The 27,870-nt window shown below is 41.9% G+C and overlaps 1 protein-coding gene and 1 long non-coding RNA gene across 2 annotated transcripts in view; one reads left to right on the top strand and one right to left on the bottom strand.

Annotated features, from left to right (window-relative positions):
• Positions 1-1,462: 1,462 nt before the first annotated feature.
• LOC147650701 (uncharacterized) lies at positions 1,463-26,762 on the bottom strand. The gene is made up of 4 exons (XR_015275621.1): positions 26,681-26,762; positions 6,413-6,574; positions 4,954-5,016; positions 1,463-3,630 (listed from the first exon to the last, which is right to left on the bottom strand). It is a non-coding gene; the product is annotated as an uncharacterized LOC147650701 (long non-coding RNA).
• Positions 9,760-27,870, top strand: part of TIPE3 (TNF alpha induced protein 8 like 3) — a 45,040-nt gene continuing 26,929 nt past the window's right edge. Inside the window, exon 1 of the mRNA XM_086848408.1 lies at positions 9,760-9,971. Coding sequence (XP_086704534.1) covers positions 9,920-9,971 — 52 coding nt within the window. The 5' untranslated portion in view covers positions 9,760-9,919. The remainder of the gene's footprint in view (positions 9,972-27,870) is intronic.

The following is a 27,870-nucleotide window of genomic DNA, read 5'->3' on the forward strand; positions in this document are numbered from 1 at the left end:
TCCTCATTTAAAAACAAAAACAAGAAAACCCCAGCATGGTGGAAAGTTGAACAGACTATTTTGTCTCTGTACCAGCCAAGACCTAAATCACCACCAAAACTTTATTTCCCTAATTTTTGCATAAAAATTCCTCATTGTATTCTAGTTTCTCACTGCTTATCAAATAGTCCAGCAAGACAGCAAAATGAGAACTACTACTTTGAGAATATGAAATTCATAAAAGGCATGTTTCTCTTAAAATCTTTACCCACAAAAATTTAGCAGTAACACATAGAATTCAACAGAGAAGAGGGTAGGTGAAATTTCTCCATTAACTCAAGTGGATCACAAAGAAAGGGAGTGAAGAAACGAGGGCCAAAAATCCAAATCGCTGCTTGGGACAGGAGATTGAATTTTTAACAGACAAATATCCAAGACATGAAAATCTCAGGATTGTTCCAGGAAATGAACATATTGCATTCCTCACTGAGCCCTTGAACCTCACTCATCTAAGTGCACAGGAAAGAAGAGAATTTCTTCATAAATCAGAAATAAGAGAAACAGTGAATAAAGGCTGAGTCATCACAACTAAAACTTCAGCTTCCACCTACACCTCTTACACATGCACACACACACAGAAGATGAACAGCATTGTTTATGAACACTGACACATCTTAATATCAGATGAGTCATAATACAAGGTATTTCAGGATTCATTTTATCATAGCATGTTAGAGGGATACAAAAAATGGACTGCTTAAATCCAGCCCACATATGCTTTGTCCAGTGCTGTGTAAGATTGCCTTTTCAGACAGTACTTTCCAATATCAACAGCATCTCACTTTAAACAATTAAAGTCAATTTCTGAACTGAGGCAGTTATCCCAAAGCAGGTTTGCCTAGTGGTCAGTGTGATACTGGACATTGCAACTTTGTAGTCATAATTGTAGATATCTGTACTACTTATATTTACTTTCATTTCTACCTTTTAAATCTATGCATAACTTAAAAAATTTTACGAGTTACATAATCAGTTAACTAAGGATTTCCTCTCCTAACAGTTCCAGTACTTCATATCAAAATTTAGCTGCAACTGTACCCCAGCTGTGGCTATTTGACTCAGTCCTGATTCCTAGTGTACAATGCTCTGAGATGACAGCAACAGCACAGGCTCCTTGCCTCCTTCAGGGCTAAACTTTATTTATCAGACCTCTTAAATCCCTAGAGCTCATTAAAACAAGGAATGCTCTTCTTCAGTAAAAGCATGAGTAGCCAGGCTCAGTTTCACCCCAGAAAAGATATTTTTATCTCCAGAATGATATCAGCTACTACTTTCGATCCTTCTCTCTAAATTCTCAGTAGACTTGTAACTTCACAGCACCTGGTTGGCTCTAATGAGGCTCTGAAAGGTCTGTTTAGGGTTGTGTGGTCTCATTTAGTCAGACTGGTGTTTGCTGGGTGTGATTTCTTTTCAGTTACGGGGTTCAGTCAGGGTCCATCGTCCCTCAAAACAGTGGGAAACTTTAATCTAAGGAAGGAGAGCCTGCTTGCTTCAGTGCCCTGATGATCTCCTGCAGCATTTCAGTTCACTGACTTTGGGATGACTTTCTGTGCTTCTTCAGACTCTTTTATAATAACACCTGCTGCAGCCACTGATCTGCCCTTGGGCTTGTGCTCTCATAATGAGTCTCTGCAGTGACTCAGCTGCTCCCTGGAACTGTTGATGGGGAGCTGAGTGGCATTACACAACCCACCCATGGACACCATCACAAATCTGTTCCTTCACTTTGGCTCTCAGGAAGGAACTGGGCCTCTCAGCCATGCACAGAGGGTTTGGATTGTCACATTCCCAAACACTTAGTGCTGTCTCCTCCTCAGGTTCTGCACCACGTGCTGCTGATCTGATCATCCCACTCTAGCACCCTTCTCACCAGCACTCAGTTTCCCTGTCACTCTCCAATCCTTTGTGGTGCTCAGTGCTTCCTGGGAGAGGCTGAGCCTCCACTTCCACCTGCTTGTCTGAAAATGGGAAATGCTCAGCCTCCCTCATGACTCGATCTTTACTTGGCATTCTCTTCAAATACACCAGATATTGCAATTTTAATACAAGAAAAGCCTTGCTGGAAACAGTTGTTTTAGGAATGGCTGGGCTATCATCTTTGGCTCTAAATTGATTTCAGATAATGGATTTGATTTTCTCTTACCTAGAGTTTTTGGTTTAATTCTTTAATTTTTATACATATTTTACAGGTGCATAACAAACCAAGAGGGAATGTGCCCTGCAGACTGGTGTTGTACCCTCTGAGGTTAGACTGGTTAATGCCCAAAGATGCCTTCCAGCCTGGGCTATCCTGTGATCCCCAGTACTTTCACAGCCTGACTGACAGCCATACACATTACACCAGTTAAATGCAGCACTACTGCATTATGCATTGCATAATCTTGTTTTTTCCAGCTACTTTTCTCTGCACATCTTTGTTCTCACTGCACGATGGACTCTAAAGCTCTCCCAGTGCTTTATTTGCCAATCTGAGACTTCAAGCATTTCAGTGTTACATCTCCCCACAGCTCTATCCCAAACTCCCACTCTATTCTAGGTCCTTGACATGGAGCAGCAACAAAAGTCAGAAATTCAAGGTATTTTTTCCTTCCTTCAGATTAGTATTCCTTTTTTCTGAAGGAGCACAAACAGTAACTGTGACCCCCTCATACAAAAAGTTGTAGCAGCAGGGAAACAGTGCTAAGTTGTAAGGTGGTGTTTGACCAAAGGTTGGACTCGGTCTTGGAGGTCTTTTCCAGCCTTAATGATTCCGTGATTCTATACTGGAAAAAGGTAGAATTTACATAAAATTGTTCAGTAGATATTATTGGGCAGACACATCCCACAGTACTGATCCCAGAAATACTAATAGAAGATGGTCTTTTGTCTTAGCTGTAAAAAGAACCCAAGACCTACAGTCCAAAAATTTAGTTAGAAACCATAAAATCTCTAGATCTTTATCTAAAGACAAATTTGCATTGTCCAAGTTGAATTCAAGTCCTTCATATATTGTATTTATGGGTACTCTGATGCCCTCCATGTGTGCAAGAGAAATAATTCACCTGAAAGTGCCCTGGACAGCAAGTTTCTAAGTAATTTCATTCCCTTTAGTGGGACTATTGTAGGACTACATGTAATCTAATTGCCCACATTGCATGTTCCCAAGACTACCCATAAAATGCAATTTTATTCCTGGGTTGATGATATTTAGTTATTTATAGATAGGTGGGCAGCAGAGTGCTTTTTGCCATGCTATTAGAGATGGTCATGAAGTAATGCCCACACACAGTCAGATGAAGATGATGTTTCCATGCTGTTCCAAAAATCACATCAAGCTCTACAGAAACCACAAATGAGTATATTAACATTCTGCCATTTGAGCATTCTAATCCATTTGTGGATGTTAGTGAATTGCTCCACAAAATATTGATTCCTGTCTCTCTGATTGCCTCTCAGAGATCATGATTCTCTTTAGTTCCAAGGATTCTATACTTCTTGGCAGAAACTCTACCCCAAGACCAATCCCAGCTGCTGCATCACCCTTTCAGTCACAGCTGTACCACTCCTGGGCTGAAACCCACATCATGGATTCTGTCATCTTGCCAGTGTGCACTATAAAGATAAAAGTCAGAGTCACAGCACCAAATGTAAAGAAGCATCCAGACCCAGTCACCTGCAAAACACTGAATTCCTTAACACTCTTCCTGATAATATCCAATTTATTGAAGTTCCACATAAGATGTGCAAGTCTATGGATCTCAGCATTTGTCTTTTATGAGAAAGCATGACCTACCTGTTTTAATAAATCAGGATGCATAGGCACCACAATTATGTGAATAAATAACAGCTTTCCAAACACAACCTAATTTGAAATGCTAGGGAAGTTGGGTTTTGTGTACTGAATAAAGCTATACAGAAATAACCACAGTGAAAATGCATTTTCTAGGATACAGAAGCATGTAAAAACACCATGGTTATAAAAAAAGTGGGTGCTAGCATAAAGAACAGGAGCACAGAACTTAATTAAATAACTGATACTACCTATAAACATTCTGGAAAGACAGTACAGTATAGGTCCTCCATGGTTTCCTAGCAACAAAATTTTCTCTGCTTTCTCAGAGAATGGTGAAGTTGTGGAATCCTCCTACACACAATTTGAAATCAGGGATGAAAACAAGGATGACCCATCTTCCAGACTGGAAGCATAAAAACTGCCTCAAACCATCCTGAAATGCAGCTCAGTAAAAGGCACTGCTGGCTTAACTGTGTTTAATTTGCATATTAGGCAAGGTCAAAGGCTTAAGTGTAGCCATAGGGTAATCAACCCTTGTATTGAAGGGCATAACTCAATAACACGTGAAAAGTAAGAAAAGTGACGTATTTTAAAATAACTTCAGTGAACACCACAAGAATTAAAAATAATTCCCAAAGAAAATGGCAGAAAGGAAAAAGGTTTAGAGTGGCAGCTGTCCCCTTGCTTTCCCTAAACAGCATCAGAATAGAATAAAACAGAAGAAAATCCCCTGGTTTATCCTATATATCACAGTGATTCCCTTGAGAAAAATCCCTTAAAATTTATTTACCCACCCCCAGAACAGAGAAAGCAAAAATGTATTTCTACTAATCAGTTTTAGCCTTTACTATTATTAGTACCCCATCTGTAATGAAATTTAAATAGCAAGTAAAATTATTTTAAAGCCCTGATGGTTACTTATAATGCCTAAATTCCTCCTCATAAAAAAAGAAAAAAAAAAAGGTTATAATATAAGAAATAAAATTTCCATGCAGAAATTCCTCAAAAGAAATTTCCCACCAACAAAATTAACAGGTGCTTTTTCAATTTGGAAAGTAGCTTTCATTTCTTTAATCACTTAGAAAGCAAGATTATGTATTCAAGGGTTTGCCAATATACAGGTAATTGCATCTATAACTTACAAGAGTTATGTCTTTCTAAGCACAGGACAAATCACCATCTCACACAAAGGAATGGTAAAGTATCTGTAAGAAAATAAAACCCAATATCACTAAAGTAGTAGAAAACAATGAAATGCCCAGGCAATCCAATTTGAAGTTTAATACAGAAAGCTTTATTCTACAGGCAAAATCCTAAAACTAAAACTGCACAGAAAAGTAACAACATCCTCATGGCCAAAAGTGTACATGAACATTTTTGCTGTTCAGTTCCCATGAAGCCTTGTTTCTACAAGCTAAGAGGAAATGGGACAAGTTACTACTCTGCTTTTTCACTTTATTTCACTTGTAATTAAAATCTCCTGAGAGCAGCTTACAAGGCATTGAGGTGATAGGACTGAAACTGAGCCTCAATCTTTAAATCTGGTATTCCAAACATGACAATTCACCACAGTCTCAGCCTGTGACTCCTCAGCACCAAAGGCACAACATAATTCAGCAAGACCAATGGCTAAAAATATGTCCATGCTACAGTAGGTATTCAGAACTGATACTCTCCATCTCTTACAGTTACTTAAAAAGGGAGAGAACAGAAAATACTGAACTCTTCCATATTTATCCCCTCAACACAGGATGTACAAGCACTGCCTACATTATGTGTTACAAAAATCTCAGTCTTTGAATATCTGCTGGCCCATGAGAAAGAATTAAAGTAACACAAAACATCTTGTTCATCATCTGAAGTCTAAATCAAATCTGTTTTCATATTACAATAGATGCATTATTGCAACGAAAATCTCCTAGCAATGCACACAAAATGTCCATATGCAATGCATGCTGATTGGCTTCCAAACCCCAGCAAGAGTCTAAGTTGCCAACATGACAAAATTGTTGACAAAGAATCTACTGACACCAGTTACTCATGTCCTGGAAATAATGGTGCATGGTAGTTTTCTTCATTAAATACATACATATACACCACAAAGAAATTGGGAAAAAAAATCTAAAATCTGCTACAGCACATTTCAAGAGTTTGTCAGCCTGTGGGAGATGCTGCTCTGTTTAATATATTCAGTAGCAATCATGCTTGGTATTGTTAGGCTAGAGTGTGACTGCCAGAGAGCCTCATAAATGGTCAGACTTGAAAGTTTCCTTAACAAATATGAAAGATAATAAAATAAATAGTGTAACAAAATATCATGCAACAAGTTTAGAAACAGTAAATCCTAGGGTAGATTAATTTAAATAAAGAAATAATTTGTGAGGAAAAAAATATAACCTTACTTTTTTGCATTTAGAACTGAGAGGAAGATACAATCCTACCTGCCTGGACAGTGTAAAGGAGACAAGTCAAACACAAAGATGGTAGTGGGGGTTCTGTTAGATGTAACAATGGAAAGAAAAGAGAGACTGTTTTCCATTAGAGGTTTGAAGGCTCAGTTTCAAGGAGGGAAGCTCAAGTAGCATACCAGAGGCAGCTTACCAGCCTTTTATTCAGCAGAAATGGATAACTGAACAGCTCAGGTACAGCTCTTGGGATTCAGGCCAAATTCTGTGCTCCACATTTGACTTTAAATCACAGCTTCTCAGTAACTCATTTCCCTCTAAAGAAGAGAAATACTTCAATCTTGATTTCACAGCAGGCCTGTAAGGATGAATGTAAGACAGGGATGGAATGGTAGCTGGGCTACCTAAGCATTTAGAATACAATGAAATTGTATTTGTGTGAATACGCAGGCGTGATTTGCCAATGGAACACTGCAAAACTCTGAGTCCTAGAAGCTGTCATAGGCAGATCTCCAGCACTCACACAATGAGTGGGCAGAGGAGGGTTTTAGCTAAGTTCCATATGGAATGAAGATCAAGACCAGATGCAGCTGAAATGTGAATGGAGGAACCACACAGAGATGTAGCATCCCATAACTGGGATTACATGGGGCAGTTCCAATGTTACCAGCTCCCCTGCTACATCCTATTGGCAGAGATTTATAGACAAATATATTAACTGGTGCTTGAGAAAAAACATTCCAGATTCTAAACATCCCAGTCTTTAGGAAGGAATAAAGGAAACAGTTGCAGAGCTACAGTCACAGAGATTCAGTTTATAACAATGAATATGTAATTGCACTATTTGTACCAAATGCAAAAAATAAATCATGAAATACCAACTTTCTCCACGTGGAGTTTCATTTAACAGGCACCTAGATAAGTGCATATATTGCTGTTAATAAACTTTTTGTGCTTTTCTCTGCACCAGTATTGTAACGAGTGGAAACTATGAAGTTCAGAGCTCTAAGCATATGGAATTTTCCAGGTCACGTGTTAAACCAAGTGCGGGACTGTGCTGGGCAGAGAACATTGAGAGCAAAAAAACCCTGAATTCTAACCATATGTTTTGAAATGAAACAATATGCTCATTCTGTTACAGCTGAAAACTTTTCTAACTGCTTTATGGTTAGCAGCAATAAAAAGGGAAAGTAATCTTGAGGCAGAATTTAGTGTCAGTAGCAAGTAATTACAGCAGAGTAATGAGAATACCCAATGTATATATCACAAGCATGACGCAATTCAATATTGATTAAGTTATAACATTTCCATCATTATATTTATTAGTGTGGTTATAGGATAAAAAGGATAAAAACACTGACAGGAATTAAAATAAGTGGGGCTTGGGTTTTCCTTTTAAGTATTCCATGCTAAGACCTTCATTTTTCAGAGGATCATGAAAAATAACTTTTCCTTCTACTAACTGAACTATGACCAGCAGAGGACTATTCAAGAGCTTTCATTTAATTTCAATTATAGCAAAGGCTATATACTCAGAAAAGAAAAAAATTGCACACAGAAAATAGGGTAAGGCTAGTGCCTAGAATACACCTTGGAGAGGCATCCAAGCTGCATAGTATCAGCCCCATCCATGAACCAAAATTCAACACAGAGGCAGCCCTCTTTGCCACTGAGGAAGCTGGAAGGGTCCTGCTGGACACTTCAAAAAACCATCATGTTGCTTTGCTTGTGTGATTACAGCCCTTGCCATTAAATTGTCAGAATTTGTCTGAATTATCAGAAATTACCATTAGTTTCTAGCAATTGAAGACAGTCCACAAAATTAATTAATTGTACTCAAATGCAAACTTGCTCTTCCTACTAAATTGTGCTCTTAATTAGGGAGGTGATTTAGGTTGCTTTTGACAAGCATAAATGCAAACAACAACAATAACAGAATGAGAGAGAGCCTAAAATCCTTTCATCTCTCAGATTCTGCCACTTGGCGTGGTATCTGGGATTATTTCTGTAACTTAATATTGGGACTTCTCTGTTGCTACGTTGTTTCTGTTGCTACGTTATTTATATCACGACTGTAGATTCCCCACATATTCTGCAGTCAAATTTTGCATTGGCTTTTCACAACAGAATCCTAGAATCACTTTGGTTTAGATGTTTTTCCTTACACTATGCAAATTTATGAGATTATATTCAGCAGTATTTGGAATGTTACTTTAAATTTAATGAAAGCATCTACAAACAATTTGTCAGAATTTGTTTTCATGGAATAAAACCCATAAGTGTCTTAACAGTATGGGCTCATGTTATGACAGCAATGTCCCAAATTACTTGAGAACCAACTTTTCGCTCCAGAGGTTGAAGGTTTTTGTGTCTAAACTGACCATAGCAATGTGTGAATTCCAGGGTGAGAAAGTTTGAGGTATTTTTTTTCATTCTTCAGGCTCAACTTGGCTTGAAGCAGGGAAGCAACCTTAGAATATAAGCCAAATTTTTAGTATTGTAGCATTTCACAGAATAAGCCATCACTGGAAATAATTTGACAGAGCCCTTTGAGTTAAAAGAAAGACTTTTTTTTCATCTCATGCTCTATGTTAAGAAAAAGTCTTCACGCTTGTCAAGAGTGTCAAGCTTGATCTGATGCAATAGATAATTTGTTATATGCAGCTTGAAAGCAGCATCCAGACATTGCTTTTTCCAGCGAGAGGGGTGTATGGTTTTGGGGAGGGAGTTCCAGACTGAAGCTGTGGCCTACAGCTCCAGGTATAAACCCCTGGCTGCAGATTGCAGCAAAGCGTTGAAGGCTGGCTTTTAACATGGGATAGATCCATGGATCCGTCAGATCTCCTAGGCCTGTTTTAGGATGGCATTTGGCTCCCATTTACAAAAGTACGTTTTGCTACTACTTTCCTGAGATTTTTGTGCTAGAGTTCAAGTCACTTTTGGTCTATAACAGCAAGAAAAAGTACAACTAATAAAAGAGAGATCTGCTTAACTGCAGAGCTGAGTAAGTGACCTCAACCCTCTGAATTAAGGGATGGCTCACGACTGTAGTAGCTTATGGGACAGAAGTAAAACCTGCAGAATCTAACTTCTACATTTTTCACTTCAAAACAATCTAATGACATGGCCGTTTACCAGATAGTGCACTGTCTCCCTCAGAAAAACACACACCCGGGAAGCAACAGAATTCAGACCTTCATTAGTGCCCCTTCTGGGCACTAACACCCAACAAGAACTGACACTTCCCCATTGGCCTCCTCTCTCCTAATTTTTGAGGACACTTATCATTAAGGAGACGGAGCCGGTAAAAAGAGACAAGGCGACTGAAGCTCAGGGCAGATGTCCGCAAGAAGAGCGATGGAAAAGACAGCCGGGAGACGCGACGGCGGCGTACAGGACTGTCATTTCTGTGTTTCTGCGCTCGGCAGCGCTTCCTCGGGCCGGGCCCGATCCGTGAGGGGCAGAGGGGCCGGGCAGCCCAACTTGTGCAGCCCAACTTGTGCAGGAGCGGCTCCTGGGCCGCGCCCCCGCTGCCTCCGCCCTCAGCGCTCCCGCCCGGCCCCGCAGCCAATGGCGCGAGGCGAGGCGGCCGCGTGTGGTGGCGCGGCCCCGGCGCCCGGCGGCGAGCGCGGGGGAAGGCACGGGCTGCGCTCCGCCGCTCCTCCTGCCAGCGGCGGCCCGAGCTGCCCCCGGTGCCTGCAGCATGGACTCGGACTCCGCCGAGCTCAGCGAAGGCGAGCTGGTCTCGCCCGCAGGTAAGCGGCGGCTGCGCGGCGGACGGGCGCTGGGTCCGGGGATACCGCGCCGAGGAAGGGGTCGGGTCCCTTCCCGTCCCCGTGCTGTGGGGTCCCCGTGCTGCGAGGCGGCTCCGGGCACAGGGCAGCGCCGTCCCCGCTCCCGCGGCCCCGGCAGAGCCGAGCGCCGGCCCCGGCCCCGCTCGGGGACGGAGCCCGCGGGCTCGGGGGTGCGGCCCCGCTCCGCTGCTGCCCGGGCTGCGGGAGAGCTGCCCCCGAGGGCTGTGACGTGACAGCTGCTTAAATCGCAGTGCCGGCGCAAGCCGATGCTTTATACCCAGGGGCTGCAAAGTTTTGGGGGGTTAGGTGGTGGCTGTTCCGCTGTCGCTCCGGGACCACCGCTCCTGCGCGCGTACCGAAGGGGAGAGCCCGCTCCGGGGCGGGCACGCAGAGCCCCCGGGCTGCTGGGCTTTTGTTTGCAAGTCTTAACTTGGCCCCAGGAACCATGCTGTCTGGTTGCTGCAACCCACATAGTTCTTGGATGAAACAGAAGGAAAGAAAAAAAAAAAAATCTCTCCTGCCCTTTCCAAACCTTCACGTTCTCGTGTCTTACGCGAAGCAAATGCTGGCTGATGTGGCGTAGTCAGAGGCCGTCCTGCACACACGGTAAAAACGGGGACAGCAAACTCGTGTGAAAGGCGCAGGTAGGTTCGCTGTACCGGCACAGCACGTGGCAGAGAAGCGCTGTCACCGCACCGCCACACCTCTGGGTGTCCGACCCCTGGGTCAGCGGGGGGGTCACCGGCGGGGACACACACAGGACAGGACTGCAGGGATGTCACACACAGATACACACACAGGACTGGGCTGCAGGGGGGACACACAGACAGGACAGGGCTGCAGGGGGGACACACAGACAGGACAGGGCTGCAGGGGGGACACACAGACAGGACAGGGCTGCAGGGATGTCACACACACAGGACAGGGCTGCAGGGGTGTCACACACACAGGACAGGGCTGCAGGGATGTCACACACACACAGGACAGGACTGCAGGGGGGACACACAGACAGGACAGGGCTGCAGGGATGTCACACACACACAGGACAGGGCAGCAGAGGGGAAACACACACAGGACAGGGCTGCAGGGATGTCACACACAGATACACACACAGGACAGGGCTGCAGGGATGTCACACACGGCTGGCATGTGGCAGATGCTGGGCTGTCAATGACACCAGGTGCAGAAGGGAACCTGTTTGACCTCCAGCTTCCCACAGTGGAAGCCATAGACATCTTTCTGTGAAGCCATTTAACTGGCATCAGATGCAAGTAAGTGCAATTGGAATGATGTCTGAAATAGTCCCAGTGATCAAAATAAATCCAAATGGAAAGTTGCCATATTATGTTATTAGATCTTTGAGAAAAAATCTTTTCACCATAATCAGTCCCGTTTAAACATGTACTTCATCCCAGCTACCACCCTCCTGCATCCCCAGAAAGATTTGAACACCGAGCAATGTTCTAACTGCAAAGGCAGAAAAGCACCTAATGTTTTGTGAAATAGTTCACCTGTCCTATTAATACAGCAGTGATAAACAACACTAGGAAGTCATAAGATAAATGTGTTTTCTAGTCTCCCAGCAGAACATTTTATAGCATAACCTTAAATCTAATTCAGTTTTAAATACTAGGGGTATTTACTCTTGATATCTTGCTTTGTATTTTCTTACTTGAGATCTAGTGCATTAAAGAAGACCAGCAACAGGTCACAGAGCTCCTTATATTCACAGAGCCCTGTTAGGCTGAGCTTACTTGCAAAGACCACCAACAGCTATAATTTTTCATCCAAACAAATCTTCCAAGCCGTGCATGAAGAGCAAGTTACGAACATTAGATTTATAGACAAATTATTATAATAGAGTTCCTGCCAACAATTTACTCCTGTTCTGAATAGGATTTGCTCTTAAATAAATTTAAAATAACCATGCTTAAGAGGTTGCCATAAGTGCTTTTCATGTCATCACTTGCTAGCTGCCAAGAGTTGATGTTTATCAGTCTCTTTCCTCTTTTCTATTCCTTCTTTGTACTGTTTAAGAGAAGAAAAATCTGGTATTTTGGCCATACATGGCAGATGCCTGTGCAATAGAATAAAACTGGAACAGAGAGAAAAACTTGGATTTTTTTGTCTTACCCAGCTGCAATTCTTTGTTCTACACTAAAGAATTACTTGTTCTTTGTATCCCCCATCGTCTTCTGGAAAATAGATTATTTTTTTTTTTGCTAGATTTCCTTTGGTCTTTTTTCTGTACTGTGCCATATGTATAGTGCAGCCTCTCTGTGTACGTGGGTGTTCAGCAGTCAGGCTGTCAGTCACTGCTGCAGGCAGCAGCTGAGGGGCTGCAGTGGGATTCAGCCAGCACCCTGCCTGGGGCGGTGTGCACCCCACACATCCCAGCGACCCACAGCTCACAGGGTAAGCACTGTGTCCTGGAGAAGAATTTGGGGTGAAGTCCTGGTGATGGTTTCATTTTGGACATTGATTTTAGTACAGCTAGAATCGTGCACTGGAATTGATAGCAACCCCAAGGTTTCGCTTGCTCTCCTCATTTCCAGTCCTCACACTTGCTCAGGCTGGCGCAGTTCAAACTCCCTGCAGCCACTGCCTGCTGCCGAGGCCGTGCCACTGTTCCAGCCCCTGGGTGCAGTCTGCTGGACCTCCAGGGCTCCACGATGCTGATACAACACAGATGTTTAAAGCATAGCCCGTTTCAGGGATTGCACTACTCGTGCAATCCTGTCGCAGCCTTTTGTTCTGCCCCAGGGGAGTAGCACCCCTGCCATTCCTGGACTCACAAGGGTGTACAGGAGGCTACCTAGTGTACCCCCAACATCTGCCATTACACGTGGCTTCCAAGAACCAGCTGGAATCCTGCTCCAGGATCCCAGCAGCCTCATTTGCTTTAATAGCCCACTTCAAACTTGAGTCTCAAAGGAGGCAGAAATATTTTTTCTGTATTTATTCTGAACACGTTGTCACAATAGCATCTTCCTATTCCTTTGGCACAAACAGAAAGCTCCTTATATATGAGCAGTGCAAGATGTTAGCTGTACTTTAAAGCAAACAAACAGCAAAAACCACCGCACCTCTAACAACATTCAGCTCTACAGCTTTGGCTCCCACAAGTCTCCCACGCCCATCTAACACTGCTTTGCACTTGAGCGTCTGTAGGGTCAAAAAGCTTTGGTTTTCCAGAAAGGTTACTCATGAGACAGACTCCTATTAAGAGCATTAAAGGTCTTCAGGATTCTGAAAAAATTACATATTGTGGTGCAAAAGAAGAAGAGTTGCATGCTTACTAACTAGTGAAAGTTCTAGTTTTACTGTAGAGGTAACTAGTCATATTCTTTTTCTTGTCCTGCAGAAGAGCTTTTGAGAACTGAACGGGTAATCTTAAAATAGAACTTTGTTCTCGGTTTTTTAATGTCCACCTATTGAGAGGTTGGGTTTTAAAAAAGCTCTTTTCAATAGAATGATGGTCTCCTTTTCCTCAGCTCTTTCATAGTCATCCTGCCACATGAAAGAATGATCCTCCATGTCATCTTTCAGAGTAACATTTCACAAAAATTCAGGTCATCACCAGCAGAAATGATTTTACAGTGGGTTTGGAAATTCTGCATGTAGGAGAAAAAAAGTGAGACCTTAATTTGGTGTGCCTTGTCCTATGTTCCATGGCTGAAACAGGCAGGAATTTGGCCACATAGCTTTTATGTGCACTGATTTAAGCCTTTATACAAGCCACTAAGTCACAACATAGATTTTCATGTTTGTTTTAATGGAACTGTTATGTTACAGTAGTAACATATGACAACCAGAGGCTAAATTGCCTGTATGGTCTCTGAAACAATACAGATTGTCCTCGTGAAGTTGAACATACTGTGGAGAAACAGCTGTTGCTGGTCCCTTCTCTCGGTTTCCTTCCACAGAAGTCAAAAGATGTTTGGCCTAGGAAAGAGCAGCTTGTTCTCTAAGTAGAGCTCTAAACTGTTGACAGGGGCTTTGATTTTTGGGGTTTTTTTAAGAATTGACAGTGTGAAGCTTACAACTTTGTATAATGGCAAGGATAACAAAATGAAGATGATCCTATGGCCAGGCTTGTAGCCATAAAGGCAGTTGGAGCCTCGTTATGACTTCAGTATATTTTCAACAGAGCCAAGATGTTACCCTGGAACTCTTAGCACAAAAATGCTAAAGTATTTAAAATTACTTGATAAATTATCTGAGCTTTTCCCTGGACAATAAATATATACTTAGTAAAAAGCCCAATGTATTTTAACATTATTTACTGGTGTAAAATGACCTCTACATTCATTAATCTTTTTCTAGCACTGTAGTATTATTTGATTTGCAATGCTTAGCAAGTAATTTTTTCTGAAAATTATTTATCATGTTATGTGAACTGTCTGTAGTTTTGTGATGTGAATCTTTGAAGCCTGTTACATATTTAATCACTGTTTTACAGAGTTAAATGCCTCAAGAGTTAATGTATTCTTGTAAATACAAAATTAATTAGAAAGCGTAATGAAGACAGTTAAGAATTATTATTTGAGGCATCAGTAACATGCTTATGTGATATATAGTGCAAGTAGGCATTGTTTAACCTTTTGCAGTATCACACCATTTGAAAAACATATCATTTTCCCCAAGGAATACTTGTATAAAGAAGGAGGGGTTTGGTTTACCAAAGCCTTGTTTTGATTCTACATAGAAAGTTCCCAAATCACATAAAGAATAATATTTATTCGACTTCAGACAAACCAGAAGAAGTAGTAGATACTAGAAGATGTTCTAGGTATGAAAACCAGAAAAATATTTTTAAAAGCAAGGAATTTTTATGCTAGTTCTTTCTAGCAACTGTCAAATAAAGGGTTCTCCGTTCCCTTTCTGCTGGAAAATAAAGGAAAACAAAGCTAGCTAAAAAAAAAAAGATGGACAGACAACAGACATGAACCAACATGCCATGGGAGCCGCGCACCAAACTATTACAGGGCTCTCTGGATCACGCTGCAAACTGAGGAAAGCACAGGTCCAGGCCTCTCTGCCAAGAGAGTGGGCAAGAGATGCTTGGGGATGAGCAGGCAGCAGCAGCCGGGCCAAGGATGTGAGCCAAGAGCCTGGTTGGGCGGGTTTTTTCTTTTAGTGTTCCCTGCAGGAATCACCTGGGCTGCTGATTTGCCTGCAGCCCCCTCATTAGCACACAGCTGTCAGCTAGGGAGTCTTGTCCAGAGATGGGGGAAAAGAGTAAAAACTTTAGAGGAAAAAATTCGGTAAGGATAATAAAGACCATAAATAATCCCACTTTTGTCAAATTGACTACACTTTGGACAAACAATAATTTAGTTGAACAAGTCAATTTTTTCAGGGTCCTGTTCTTAAAATCAAGTGGAAATATGAACTTCATGAAGCACTGGATGGAAGCCCAAACTCACCTGCCTGTGCAAGATCATGACCAAGCTGTTCCCCCACCTGAAATTGTGATGCTGCTAGCAGTCAGTGAGCAGGAAACCTCCACTCCTTCTACTGTGTGGATATGGACAAGGAATTTATGATGGCATATTAAATTCATAAGTAGAAATATGAAGCAATTGCTGCCACACAGCAATTATTGGCCATTCCTGTCTGCCTTGCCAAAGGTGTGGGATGAGACTGAGTTCTATTTAAAGGGATATTTTGTCAGTAAGGAATGACCTGTACAAAGCAACGAGTGCACTGCCTCAAAACACTCACATTTCCCCTTTGAAGAAATAAATCTTTTAGCCTTTCATCTCCTCTACATCATAGACTAAAAAGTCATGATGGGAAGAGTCACCTTATTTAGCTGGTAGAACAATCAAGCTATAAATCCCAGTCAAAAGGACAACAGTAGGCCAGATAGATGAGAGAGTTTACCTGAAGACCTGGCCTGTCTGAGAAACCTTGGTGCTTGCATTCTGCCCTCAGCATCAGCCTTAGGGTGGCAGGCCCTCCCAGGAAGGTAGGAGAACCCTGTAATTTTTTGAGACCTCACTGTTTCATCTGGTAAATTAAGCAGGACCTGGCTGTGAGCCCAAGCAGTGGTACACAATCCTCTAAACTGTTTATCTATTAATACACTTCCTGGCACTGGTTCAGCCCATGCCAGATAGCCTCCCACTAAATGTCCTGGCATGAGATGGAGGATAACAGTGGCCACTATGAATTAAACAACATTTGGAGTGTGGGAAAGAATTGAGCCTGTGTCCAGATGGCAGCACAATGCATGGACGAAAGGTTCTGTCCTGGTTTATTGACAGACAGAGACCCTGTGGTCAGAGCAGGGTGCAGAGGTTCTCCACTGTTACTGTGGCTTCTGATGCCTGCTCAAGGCTGTCCAGACTGTTGGGAACCCCACTCAGGGCAGCTTCCCTGGGCTGAGACTTGGGTTTGGAGCCTTGCCCAATTAAAAGTGTGTTCTTTGCTGTTTGCCTGCAGAAACTCTCTGCCAGTTAAATTACGGGAGGTCATTTCATGGGCTGTCAAGTGCAGCTGGATGAGATTCATGGAAGGCTGAGACTTGCTGCACTTACTGCAACTTTATACCCAAGCCTCAAACATCATCTTGAGAAGCCAAGCTGAGCTCAGACATGGGCTGGTGGCCAGTGAGTTTTTCTGCTCTTTAACACAGACATCTTTAACGAAAAAGGCTGAGAAAGAGCAAGAGTCACTTTGATGTCTTTTCAGTGGTCACTAATCCCTCCTTGTTACAGATGCTGGTTTATGTCAAGTTTTAGCAGTTGGCTCTGTTCAGCCTTCCTGCAGAGGAACAGACTGACCAGTCCCTCTGTGCAGGTGTAGATTTGGCCGACATCTGTTGATGTAACAACACAAAATAGGGCAGGAAGATTATGCCATCTATGAAACAAACACTTCACCATGGAGACATTCTCTTAGGTCTTCTCACTAGTGCTAGTTTAATATAGAAGGTAATCTTCTGAAACACTAATAGTAGAAGTTAGCATAACACCTCACTTATCACCATCTCATTCCTGGCATTAACTTTGTTTATCCAAGCAGTTTGTGCTGCAGGAAAAACAAAATTCTTTCTCTCTGAAGAAATGTATTAAGACCAATATTGTGTTAGCGTTTCCTTTCCAAGTAGTTTTCCATTTACTTTTAGAGCCTATAGTTTACATGGTCAAATCACTGACAGATGCAGATCAAACAAATACAAGTTTCAGAGACTTTTCAAAGTCAGGGGTATTTTTATTTTTTCTTTCAATTAAGATAACCATCTTGCAGATGATTTTTTCAACAAAAGCTCTGTGCCATATAGTGTTATGCCAGGTGAATGTCTGTAGCTTTTGTTTACTTGCATTTAATTTTAGCTTTGTGTTTTTGTGCATCATTTCCCTCTAACTCCCAGAAGTGAGAAGGAAGTAAGCTAAAGGTATCAAGGGTGACCTTCATGTTCACTTCAAAGCAAGTTATAGTTGATTCCTTACTATTTTTATACATTATTAATCATCTCCACTGTTAGGAAGAATGTTTACTAGTAGATACAAAAGTAATCAGTACAATCATTATGATTCACAGCTACTGGATTCATTAGAAAGTGATAAAGAATTGGTGAAGAAAAATATTCACTGGAATTACAGGTTTAAGAGTGGGATAAAAAGTTCAAACCTAAGTATATGTAAAAACCACTTGCACAAACTTTGCAGAGTGCCAGTATGTGCCCTTCTTACCCCTTGGACCAACTGGTGCTCTTTAAATACACCAAGGCCTGTATAACTAAAAGAGGAAGTTTCTGTTCAGGGATTAAACCTCACCTGTTCCAGAAACTAGCTTCTGTTGTATGAATCTAGCCTGACCTCAGCTGAGGTTTTTTCTGGCTTCTCTCTTACCTGCATTTTTTTTTAAGAGTCTATTTCTATACCAGTTCTTAAAGGTCAGTATCAGATTATCCTGCATAAGAAGGAAGGATATAACACTTTGCATCCTTAGGGCAGATATAGCTGAGAGTTTACTTTTGCCTGCAGTCCTGTCCATTCCTCTCCCCCAAAACAAAAACCCACCTAACACAACCTACCACAAATTCAACAACAAGAAAAGAAAACAACCATCAAAACACTCAGACCTTTACACTCATCCAAAACAGTCACCAGTGGCATTTCTCTGTAGAGCATTTCCCCTTACAGAAATCATACAGAACTGATGGAAAGCCAAGAACAAATTGTCTTAAGGACGGATGAATACCAGTGTTTTCGACAATTCCATGATTTAACTTCAGAGTTTGGATTAAATCAGAAGCTGCAGGGCTTAGAGCAGTCCCAATACTTAGCTGTTAATCAGCTGCCATCCGGTTATCCTCCAGACCAGGAGAGCTCCTGTAGTTCTGAAGCCAAACTGTGAGCTAGGGCTCCTGACTAGTTGGTATCGCTCACTTCTGAACAACTCTCTCTTGAACTTGTTGATTTTGCTCTGTGCTAGGTGTTTGAAAGCCTAGCTGGGGACAGCCAGAAAATAGCCACTTTGAGTGTTATGTTGCCACATCCTCGTGCTGGTATAAATGGATGTCTGCACTGCATCAGCAGCAGTGAGTGTCACTGCACCCTGCGGGGACAGGCAGAAACTCCTCCTGCTTTGAGAAGAGGCACCTGCAGAGGGCAAGGAAGGTCTGAAGTCTCTTTGCACCCTTGCTTTGCCTGCCTCTGCCACCAAAGAGGCTGAGACACTTGAAAGAGGGCAGGTACCCAGATTTTGGCTATATTCTCCATCTTCTGACCTCTAGAACGCTTTTAAAGTCTTTTTTTCTTATCTGTTCTATCTTAAATAAGTAATTTGTGTTCCTTCTCCAGATACCCACTTCTTTCTAGCATTTAACTGATCTCTCACTTCTCTGTACCCCAGCCAATGTGCTGTTCTCCTCAAGCCTCAGTTCCTCCAGTATCGATCTGATTCTTCTTTACTCATTTCTTCTCAAATGCTCTTGGGTTTATGATTTCTACCACTAAAAAAGGGAGTAAGTGCTGTTAGGTTATATTTCAAGAAAGAAGAAATTGATGGAAGTAAGATACCGACTTGGCATTGTAATTCAAGGTTGTAGAAACAGGAGCTAACCTGCCTCCTCTGGCAAACAAAAAATACGGACAGTGGGCTTGCAAATGGAATCAGGAAAGTTTACTTGATTTTGAAATACTGAAACAGGTAGATGCAATATTTGCCAGAAAGTGAGAATACAATAGCATCTTCACAGATAAAAAGAGCTTCTCAGCTATTTCCAGAACGCATTCCTGAACAAACAACACCTTGAAGAAGCAGTATATCCTCACCCCTATAAGTTAAAATCATTGGGCTTGAATAGCAGATCCAGGTGAGAATTGCATCTGTCACCAGACACGGCAGTCTGTGACTGTCCTGATCAAACAAGGTCAGAGGAGGACACTGTTTTCTAGTGATATAGCTAAACTACAAGGAATAAAGAAAATCAGAGCCTTGTCATTTTCCAGAATATTGTGTTGAATCACAGCATACAGATCTCCCTCACACATATATACTTATTAAGTATACTAATTTAATATATTTAATTTTTAAATATTTCTAATAATTAATATTATCAATATTTATATTAATCTATTATTATTAAATATATATTAATTTGAATATATATTTACTAAAAAATGACAATATACTTCCATTTAAAAATATCAGAAGAGAATTCACATAAATTGCCTCTAGAATTCAATCAGAAGCTTTAAACTTCAAAAGGCAGTGAAGGCAAAAGATGCTTCCGTAAATTAAACCCTTCTTCACTTGGGACAAGAATGTCTCTTAATTTTCTTCAGCCAATGGAGGCAAGGATGAGAGCCCAGAAATTCACTGAAGGAGGCTTTAAGCACAGGAATTGCCAAGTAGGTACAGACTCACTAGGACACCAGCACAGTGCCTACATCCACTCTCCCACTCTGCTACTGACTGGCCTGAGCTGAATCAACCCAAAATTGGGCCCATTCTGCCCTTTGGAGGGTCAGCAGCCACCCTGACACTCAGGTTTCATCTTCCATCGCTGGGGAAGAGAAACAAGGTTCCCAGAGCCGGGGTCCCCATTTTCCACCCCAGCATCTCTCTCTGGGTGGCTGATGTGCCAAGCCCAGTGTCTCTGACCAGCAGCACCTACGTGAGACCAGCCTGGCCGCAAGAGGGGACATGGTCCTGCCCGGCCAGGGGGAGCACAGCTGTGTCCGGCTCCACTGCCGTGGCACCGTGCGGCAGGACAGCTCCTGCTGCACGGCTCTGCGGCCAGAGCATCCTCCAGATTCCCTGGAGCTGGGTCTGCTGCTGCCCATCCACATCGGGAGGATGAGTAACAGCTGCTCCTCACTGCTCAGAGCTCTGTGGATTTGCCTTTCTGAACTTCGGAGGGAAGCGCTGCCCTAGCAACAGCCGAGTAGTATTAAAGAGGAGACAAGTGACGTGTAGGAAGAGAATTTAGGGCGATGGTGGGGGAGAGATTATTCAGTGTTTTCCATATTTTCATGTAAGAGAATTTAATTTCCTTGAACTTACTGCAGTCAATGACAAGCAGAAGTGTGCACGTGAAATACCTCTGGCTGAGCACCGAAATAAAGCATGACTAGACATACCAAATAACCCATGCAGACTGCAAGAGGTTGTTTAAAAAATAATTACATACTTGTCACCGAAGGAGCTTTTCTATATTTATAATTCTTTTTTCCTCGTAGCCTTGTCTGATGGAATTCAGATAGCATGTGTGCCATTATGTTGAACAACCAATTCTGGAATACCTCAATTCTTTCCTCTCTTTTCCAGGCATTAAAGCAGTAGTTACACTTTTTAATGGGGATTATTTTAGGGACAGTTAAGGCCTATGCTTAGTCACTTCATCATTGACTAAAATACAAACTCTGTTCATATGCCATTAAAGAGATTGAAAACAAATCTTTAAATAAGTACTTAGCTTGCTTTTAAAGTAATGTGGTTTCTTTACCATGATAAAGTGATAAAAATACATATGAGATCATAAAGCTTACAGTAATTTTGTTGCTGAAGAAGTTTTACGGCTATCTACTTGAATTCATTTGGCTTGAAACTTGCCTTGGTCTAGCATTTTTTTGAGTTGAAAACATTCTTGATACAAACAGCATGTCATTGAATATAACTAAGTTTTTCTATACATATGTAAAGTGGACAAAAAGGATTTTCCATAAGTAAGGAAATGCTATATATAGATGAAAAGCTGAAGACTTTCAAGTCACAGACTTCAGTAGGTTTGTTAACGCCATCCCCAGGGAGGCAGAAGGACAAACAATAAAAAAGCAATTTCCTTTACAGGAACATACACATCAGAAGCTCCTAGTAAAGAGAACAGTGATGTGCAGAGTGTAAGTTATTTCTCCTGTTGGTTCACGTTTTTCATTCTACTAATCATCATTTTCTGTTGCCATCGATGGGAGGTGCGCACACATCAGTAGGTAACACTGAGTTTTAAATATTTTTAACAAATGTCACAACCTGAATAAGCCAGAGAAGGTGCAGCCTGCACAGCTCTTGAGATGCACAGTGTGTTATAACAGCTCTGGGGAAGACAGAATGCTACAGGGCATTATTGTGCCATCAGAATGGCAAAGCTAGTGGGGATAGAGCAGCCTGTGCCCTCCAGAGCTGCCCAGGGAGTACCATGGCCATGAAACTGCATCCCCAGGGGGACAGTGCTGCTGCTACTAAGGGGAAAAAACCTGCATGCAGACCTTCTGCAGCTTTTTCTCAGACCTGGAGGGTGGCAGACCTGGATCATGGTAGGAGTTGGACTAGATGCTCTTGCTTGATTTTTGCCTTGTCTCTATTTTTTTTTTTAGCAGAGTCACCACAAGTGTTAATACGAACACAAACACAAAATTGGTATTTAAAGTTACTTATGCTTGGGCTCACAGACACACAGCTTTCATGATGACAAGGGGGAACCAGAAGCTTGTCTACAGCAAATAAAAATCTTGGGACAGTGCTGCCTGAGCCATTGAAGGCAGGGGACTGATTCTGCAGTAGCACAGTTATTTAGGTAGAGCAGACATCACAGCGGAAATGTTAGATGGGTGCACTGAAAGGGTTTAGGAAGGAGACTAGGATGTGCAAGGATGTGTCAGATTTCAACAGATGGAAGGCTGATTTGGGGTTTATGCAATTTAGAGCTGTTCTAACAGAGTACTCAGGGACAGACATGCAGGGTAACAGAGAACAGCAGTATTTAAGAAGCTTTGCCATGTTTTCACATGCTCATTGGGGAAAAAATATCCATATAAGTTTTTTCTTCATAAAAGAACCCCACACACATACAGAAACAAAACCAGAAAAAAACCAAATAAAACCAAAAAACTACAGTGGCAGGAATCCTTTCCTTGTGTGACATCCCGGTTAGGTCTGTGCACTAGGAACACTATTCATATTAAACAAATTTAGTACATTGTAAAAGGCATCTGTAATCTGTGTATCTTTCAAAATACACTTTACAACTTTAGATTTCTGTTAAGTAACACCTTCCTGAATTTGAAAGCAAATAAAACTAAAAATTTAAGGACACTGTAAGGATACTGGCCGATTTCTTTGTGAAGCCTCCCATATGATAACTTTTCAAAATCCGGTGGATAAAGTACTGGGCTGACAGCAGGATCTTAATGACAGCCTTAAGCAAGTTTTTCAGTTGTATCTATTTCTCCTCCCATTCCTGGTCTTCTTTGTCTGTTATTACCTTCACTCTTTTTAGGTGAGGAATGTCTTTCACTTGTGCTGTGAGAACCCTGAGGTGTTTTATGAAAAGCATGTAAATATTAATATCAATGCAGGGCATGGTCCCTCATGGTACTTTTCTAGGTATATTATCAGAGGGCTTCCCTACCAGAGAAAAAATCTGTACTTCTTCAGTTCACACATCATCTTAAATGTGAAAGAAACATATGCATTCAATAAGGACTTTCAGAAGTTTTTCATAAAAAAGACTGCAGTTCCTACACTACTTTATCTTAACCACACTTGACTTTTTGTCACATTAATCAGATGACTAAAATTATTTTTTTCAACAAGCAGTGCTACTGCATATCATGAGACAAAGGAATGTTACAAGCAAAAGTAGAAAATTCATATTTTTAGCAATTGAGCTAAAGAGAGCACACTTATATTTTTCTCCTCCATTTTTCCATTTGTTTCTGATTCCAAGTGTTTACCTTTCTGGCAGGGAATCAAAATAGATCCCTCAGTTTGAAATTATCCTGTGTCACTTTGTTTTGCTTTTCCCTTTAATATGTCCTTACTGAAATGAGGAAAGCCATTCACCCAAAGAGAATTCACCAGGAATTGTTTGGCAGAATTAACCTGCTGATGACTGCTGATATATTCTTTGATACAAGTTTCTGCAGGGTGGGATCAAGTGCAAAAAAAGATCCTGATCAGGTGGTTGGACAGTTCTTGCACATAAAGGAGTTTGTGTGGACTCCACATACATAACCCACCCACACCATAATCTGCTCAAGAGGTGCTTGCTGCCAAGCTCACTTGTGTGCAGGCCAAGGAATATGGACATTTTCCAGTCCTGTCTGTTAAGATTTCCCTGCAGGAAGCTGGCTTCCTAGGGTGTGAATTTGTGCTTTAAAACCATCTGCCCTGCACTGCTTCATCTCAGGCAGTGCCTTAGTGGAAGAAACAATAAATCCTTTTCAAAGGTGACAAGGTCTGGTAACCAGGTGACCCTCAAATTATACAAAGACAGATGAAACCCTGGCCTGAAATACAGCAAACTCCAAAATCAAGTCCAGCCAAAACACATCTTTTCAGTAATAGAGCTCTGACAGTCACCTTGCCTGTAGAAACACAGGTTGAAGACCTCCTAGTAAACAGCTGCAATAGATAATGTTATTTTCATTCTCTCACTTCTCAAGATCACTTTATTTAATCTAGAAATGAAATTGTGGCAAGACAACATTTTCCACACTCACACATACTGGAAGAATGCTGAACCCTGTTAATGCACAGAGGGATCAATGTCTGCTGGAAAGACAACAAGAGACACTCAGCATGTTTGCAGCCAGGAGATTCAGCCTGAAATTAGGACAATCAGAGTTGCAACCACTGAGAAGGAGCTTTGGTTTTTAGGAACAGATCAGACTTATTCTAGCTTGCTAGTTTTAGCTCAGAGAAAGGAATGGATTAGATGATTGAAAGTTTTTTTCCTTCAGCCCCAGGTTTCTATGGCACTGAAACAATACACAGCAGATCAAAGCTTAGCTTGGTGAGGTACACAACCTTTTTTTACACCAAACCTGACTCTTTTTCCATGTGAGCAGACAGACCAACCTTCCCAAAAACTCAGTCCTTAATTCCATCTCATTCTAACACCGGTAGTCTTTTAGATAAAGCCTCCAATGGAGGGTATAATTCCTTTAGTTAATACCTGTGTACATTGCCCCATCCTAACTTCAGCCAAACAGCTGCACCTCATTCATTGATCAGTTACCTAATCAGACATTGCAGGGGATATTTAACACAAACATTGCTTTCCAAGGTATAAACGCAGACAGTTCAGTTGCAGAGACTCATAAAGACAGCTGAAAAAAATTTTAAAAACCATATTGAGTGTTCTTATCTTCCAACCTGCAGCAAGCCGAAAAACCAAAGATTGCATTAAGCCACAGTATCAGGTGCACCACTTGAATGTATCCCATGCTGTCAGATCACTTTAACAGTCCATTCTCATCTCCCCAGATTCACCTCAGATTGATTCTTCCCAGCATCACCTCTGCTACTGCTGACCCTTAATTGCTGCAGCAGGCACTGCCCTCTAGACTGGGTTGGCCTCACCTGTCTGGAGGCCAATGTTCCTCCAAGAGCAGGTGCAGCCACCTTCTGTGCCAGCTGGCTTTGGAAGCAGAAAAAGAGCCAGTTCAAATCATCAGCAGATTGTACCTGGTGGTCTGTCAATGATATTTATAATTCCATGCCCTATAGCCACTCTTGACACCTCATGGCAAACTTCCCCTCTTAATTAACAGTGGAATGCATCACCCATAGGTAGCTGTAGATGCAACTTGACTAATGCCTACTAGAAACACTTTGTGGGTGTAAGTTACACCAGGAAAAAAAAAGAAGGTGGATTTTAATTAAAAATATACCATCTACTCCAAGCCTACATACTGATTATACATTGATTTACAGCTCAGCAGTGCAGTGAGGCCAGGAGACAAATTAATACCAAGTGTAGGTGCTGAGGAGCAGACACACTTTCTGTCAGACCGGACAATGTAACTTTATACACAAAACATCTGGGGTTTTTATTTTAATCTTGTTATAACAAAGCTATATATAGCAGGAAAAAAGAGTCTTACTAAAGTAGAACTGTTCCTGAAGTGACCTAAGATAGACTAAACAGACCATCTGTCTTAGGAAACTGATTTTTAACAAGAAATAAAAAGGAATGCTGGAACCTATGAGTTATAGTTAGCCTTAGTCCTTTTTTCAATGTGCTCTAACTTTCCCCTGGAAAATGTAAACAGACTGAAAGGGGGGGAAAAAAATGGTTTTCTAAAGTTTTATTGCCTAGAGGGAAGACAAGGGGGAAAGTAGTTTTTCCTCTCAGGGAGGGAGCTACAGCTCTCTGAGCTGCACAAGAAAAGCACATCAGAGCAAAATTACTGAAGTGCAATGCACGAACAAGACTACTATAACAAAGTGATTGGCATCATGTTCAGCTATGCTGCTGCCAGAAATAAACTTATCAAGCCTTGATGATATTCATTTGAATATTAAAGGAGATACACATTCATTGCTCTTTTAAATGAAAATAAAATACCTCAACAGAAAGCAGCTAAAATTATAATAGAACAGTATTCCCATGGACCATGTAATCTTGCACTACAAAAAAAATAGCCTTTCTGTGAACTCCTCTAGAGCATGGAGAATGTACTTATTTATACTGATTAATCCAATAGTTTCCTCTCTTTGTTTCAGACTGCTAATGAATATCTCTGCTTTAAAAAAAGCAACAAACCAACCACCAAAAACAAAAAGCCAAAACCAAACACATCAAAAAAGAAAACAACACAACCTAAGCAAAAGTCCAAAGATTGCCAAACTAAAAGACAGAGAGTGAAGAGGTGTCCTTTAAACCCATAGTCAGACAGGCTGGTGGAGGTGGTGCCACACAAAGTGCCAATGGAATTCACCCCTTGGATCTTGCAGAACTTTACCAAATGCCCTGCCAGACACCACTATGAAAGTATGAGTAAGGAACTGTAACATCAGGTTTTTATGTTTAGCTTCTCTCAGCAAAAACAATCAAAAACTTCTACAAGTAGTTGAATCCATTCTCAGTTCCATGAGATAATGGAACAAAACTACAGCAACGGTAGGTTCTACCTGTATCTGCTGCCAGAGCAGCAGAGGGACCCCAAACCCCTGCCCAGGCCCATGGCACTGTGACAAAGGCACCGCCCTCACAGAGATTTCACCTGCAGGCCACAAGTGCTCTTGGACAGAACAGTCCCCAAGTGGGACCAGGGCTTCTTCCAGCCCAGCACACAATGTCCCACAGCAGCAAAACCCCAGACAACAACTGAGTACATTGTGGTGGCAGCAAAGCAATTTCTCACAACAAACAGCCCCAAGCAGGAATACCAAGAGCCAGCAGCACCCAGGAGCTGCACACTCACCCTGCAAGTCATGAGTCCCATGTTGCAGCCTTCCACAACCACCTTCTCCTCCAGCCTTCCCTGCAGAAGTAACCCCAACTCTGTCTCTCCCACATTGCAAGCCCCAGGTGCAGCTGGTCAGTGCAGCCCTGGCTCTGCTGCTGAGGAGCACCTGGTGCCTTGGAGGCAGCTCCAGCCTGCTTGGGCCAGGCTCTATCCTAGGAAGGTGCCACTCCAGAAGGGCTGGCAGATGCCCACGTTGTCTCCTGGCACCCCTGTTGTGCCCTTGGTGCCAGGTGAATTTGCCCTCACAGGCTGCAGCACTGCCTGGCACAGTGCTGGTGCAGATGCTGAAGTTTTGCATCCTCTAGGGGTTGTGACCCCCAGGTGTCCCATGAGACCCCCAGTAGTTACATGAAGCTCCTTCCCTTCCAGCTGGAGCTTTCCCAGCTCCCAGGGGCTGGGAGAAGCAGTGTTACCATGTGTGTCTCCCCTGACTGCACGTTCTGTGTGCCTCAGACCTATAATCCAAAATGTGGCTACCTGGCTCATCTGATTTTGAGCCATCAACTTTTGTCCACATTTTGGTACTCCAGAGTCTGTTTTTTTGGTTTTCTACTTCAGTCGTTCCTGTGTTCAAAAGCAGAATATAAATAGGATCACAGAAACCAATCTTCCATTTCTTCCAGAATAAAAATTAAATCTGCACTATTGACACCATCATACGCAAGTAGCAATCACAGAGTAGAACTACAGAGCAAGTCATAAAGAGAATCATCAAATATTAAAAGAATTTGATTTTTAATTGGACTTTCAGTGGTCAGACTTTTTTTAATTCTGTCAATATTTTTGAAAAGCATTGGCAGAATTGTCTTGCAGTATAAATTTGGTTAATACATAAAATAAGTATCCTCAGATCAGAGTAAGGCAATTTAAATGCTAAAAATACCTTATTAGGATTATGAGAAAAAGCAGTTTTCTACTAAAAAAATAGATTTTTGTTTATTGTGTAACACTGAAGCAAGGCCTAACCTTGCAGCTTTAGTTTGGTAGAACTCCCATCAAGTGAGGAAATAGTACTAGACATAAGTCATCCTGTGGGAAGAATGCAGGAAATATTTTTCTAATTAAGCCTTACAAGTTTTTTTGGAGTAGCTAGCAGGTATCATCAGCTTTGGGGAAGTTAAATGCTTAAGTGTCATCATGGACTG

Source organism: Cyanistes caeruleus, chromosome 13 (genome assembly GCF_971803275.1).
Source record: "Cyanistes caeruleus chromosome 13, bCyaCae1.hap1.1, whole genome shotgun sequence".
Classification (NCBI taxonomy): Eukaryota; Metazoa; Chordata; class Aves; order Passeriformes; family Paridae; genus Cyanistes; species Cyanistes caeruleus.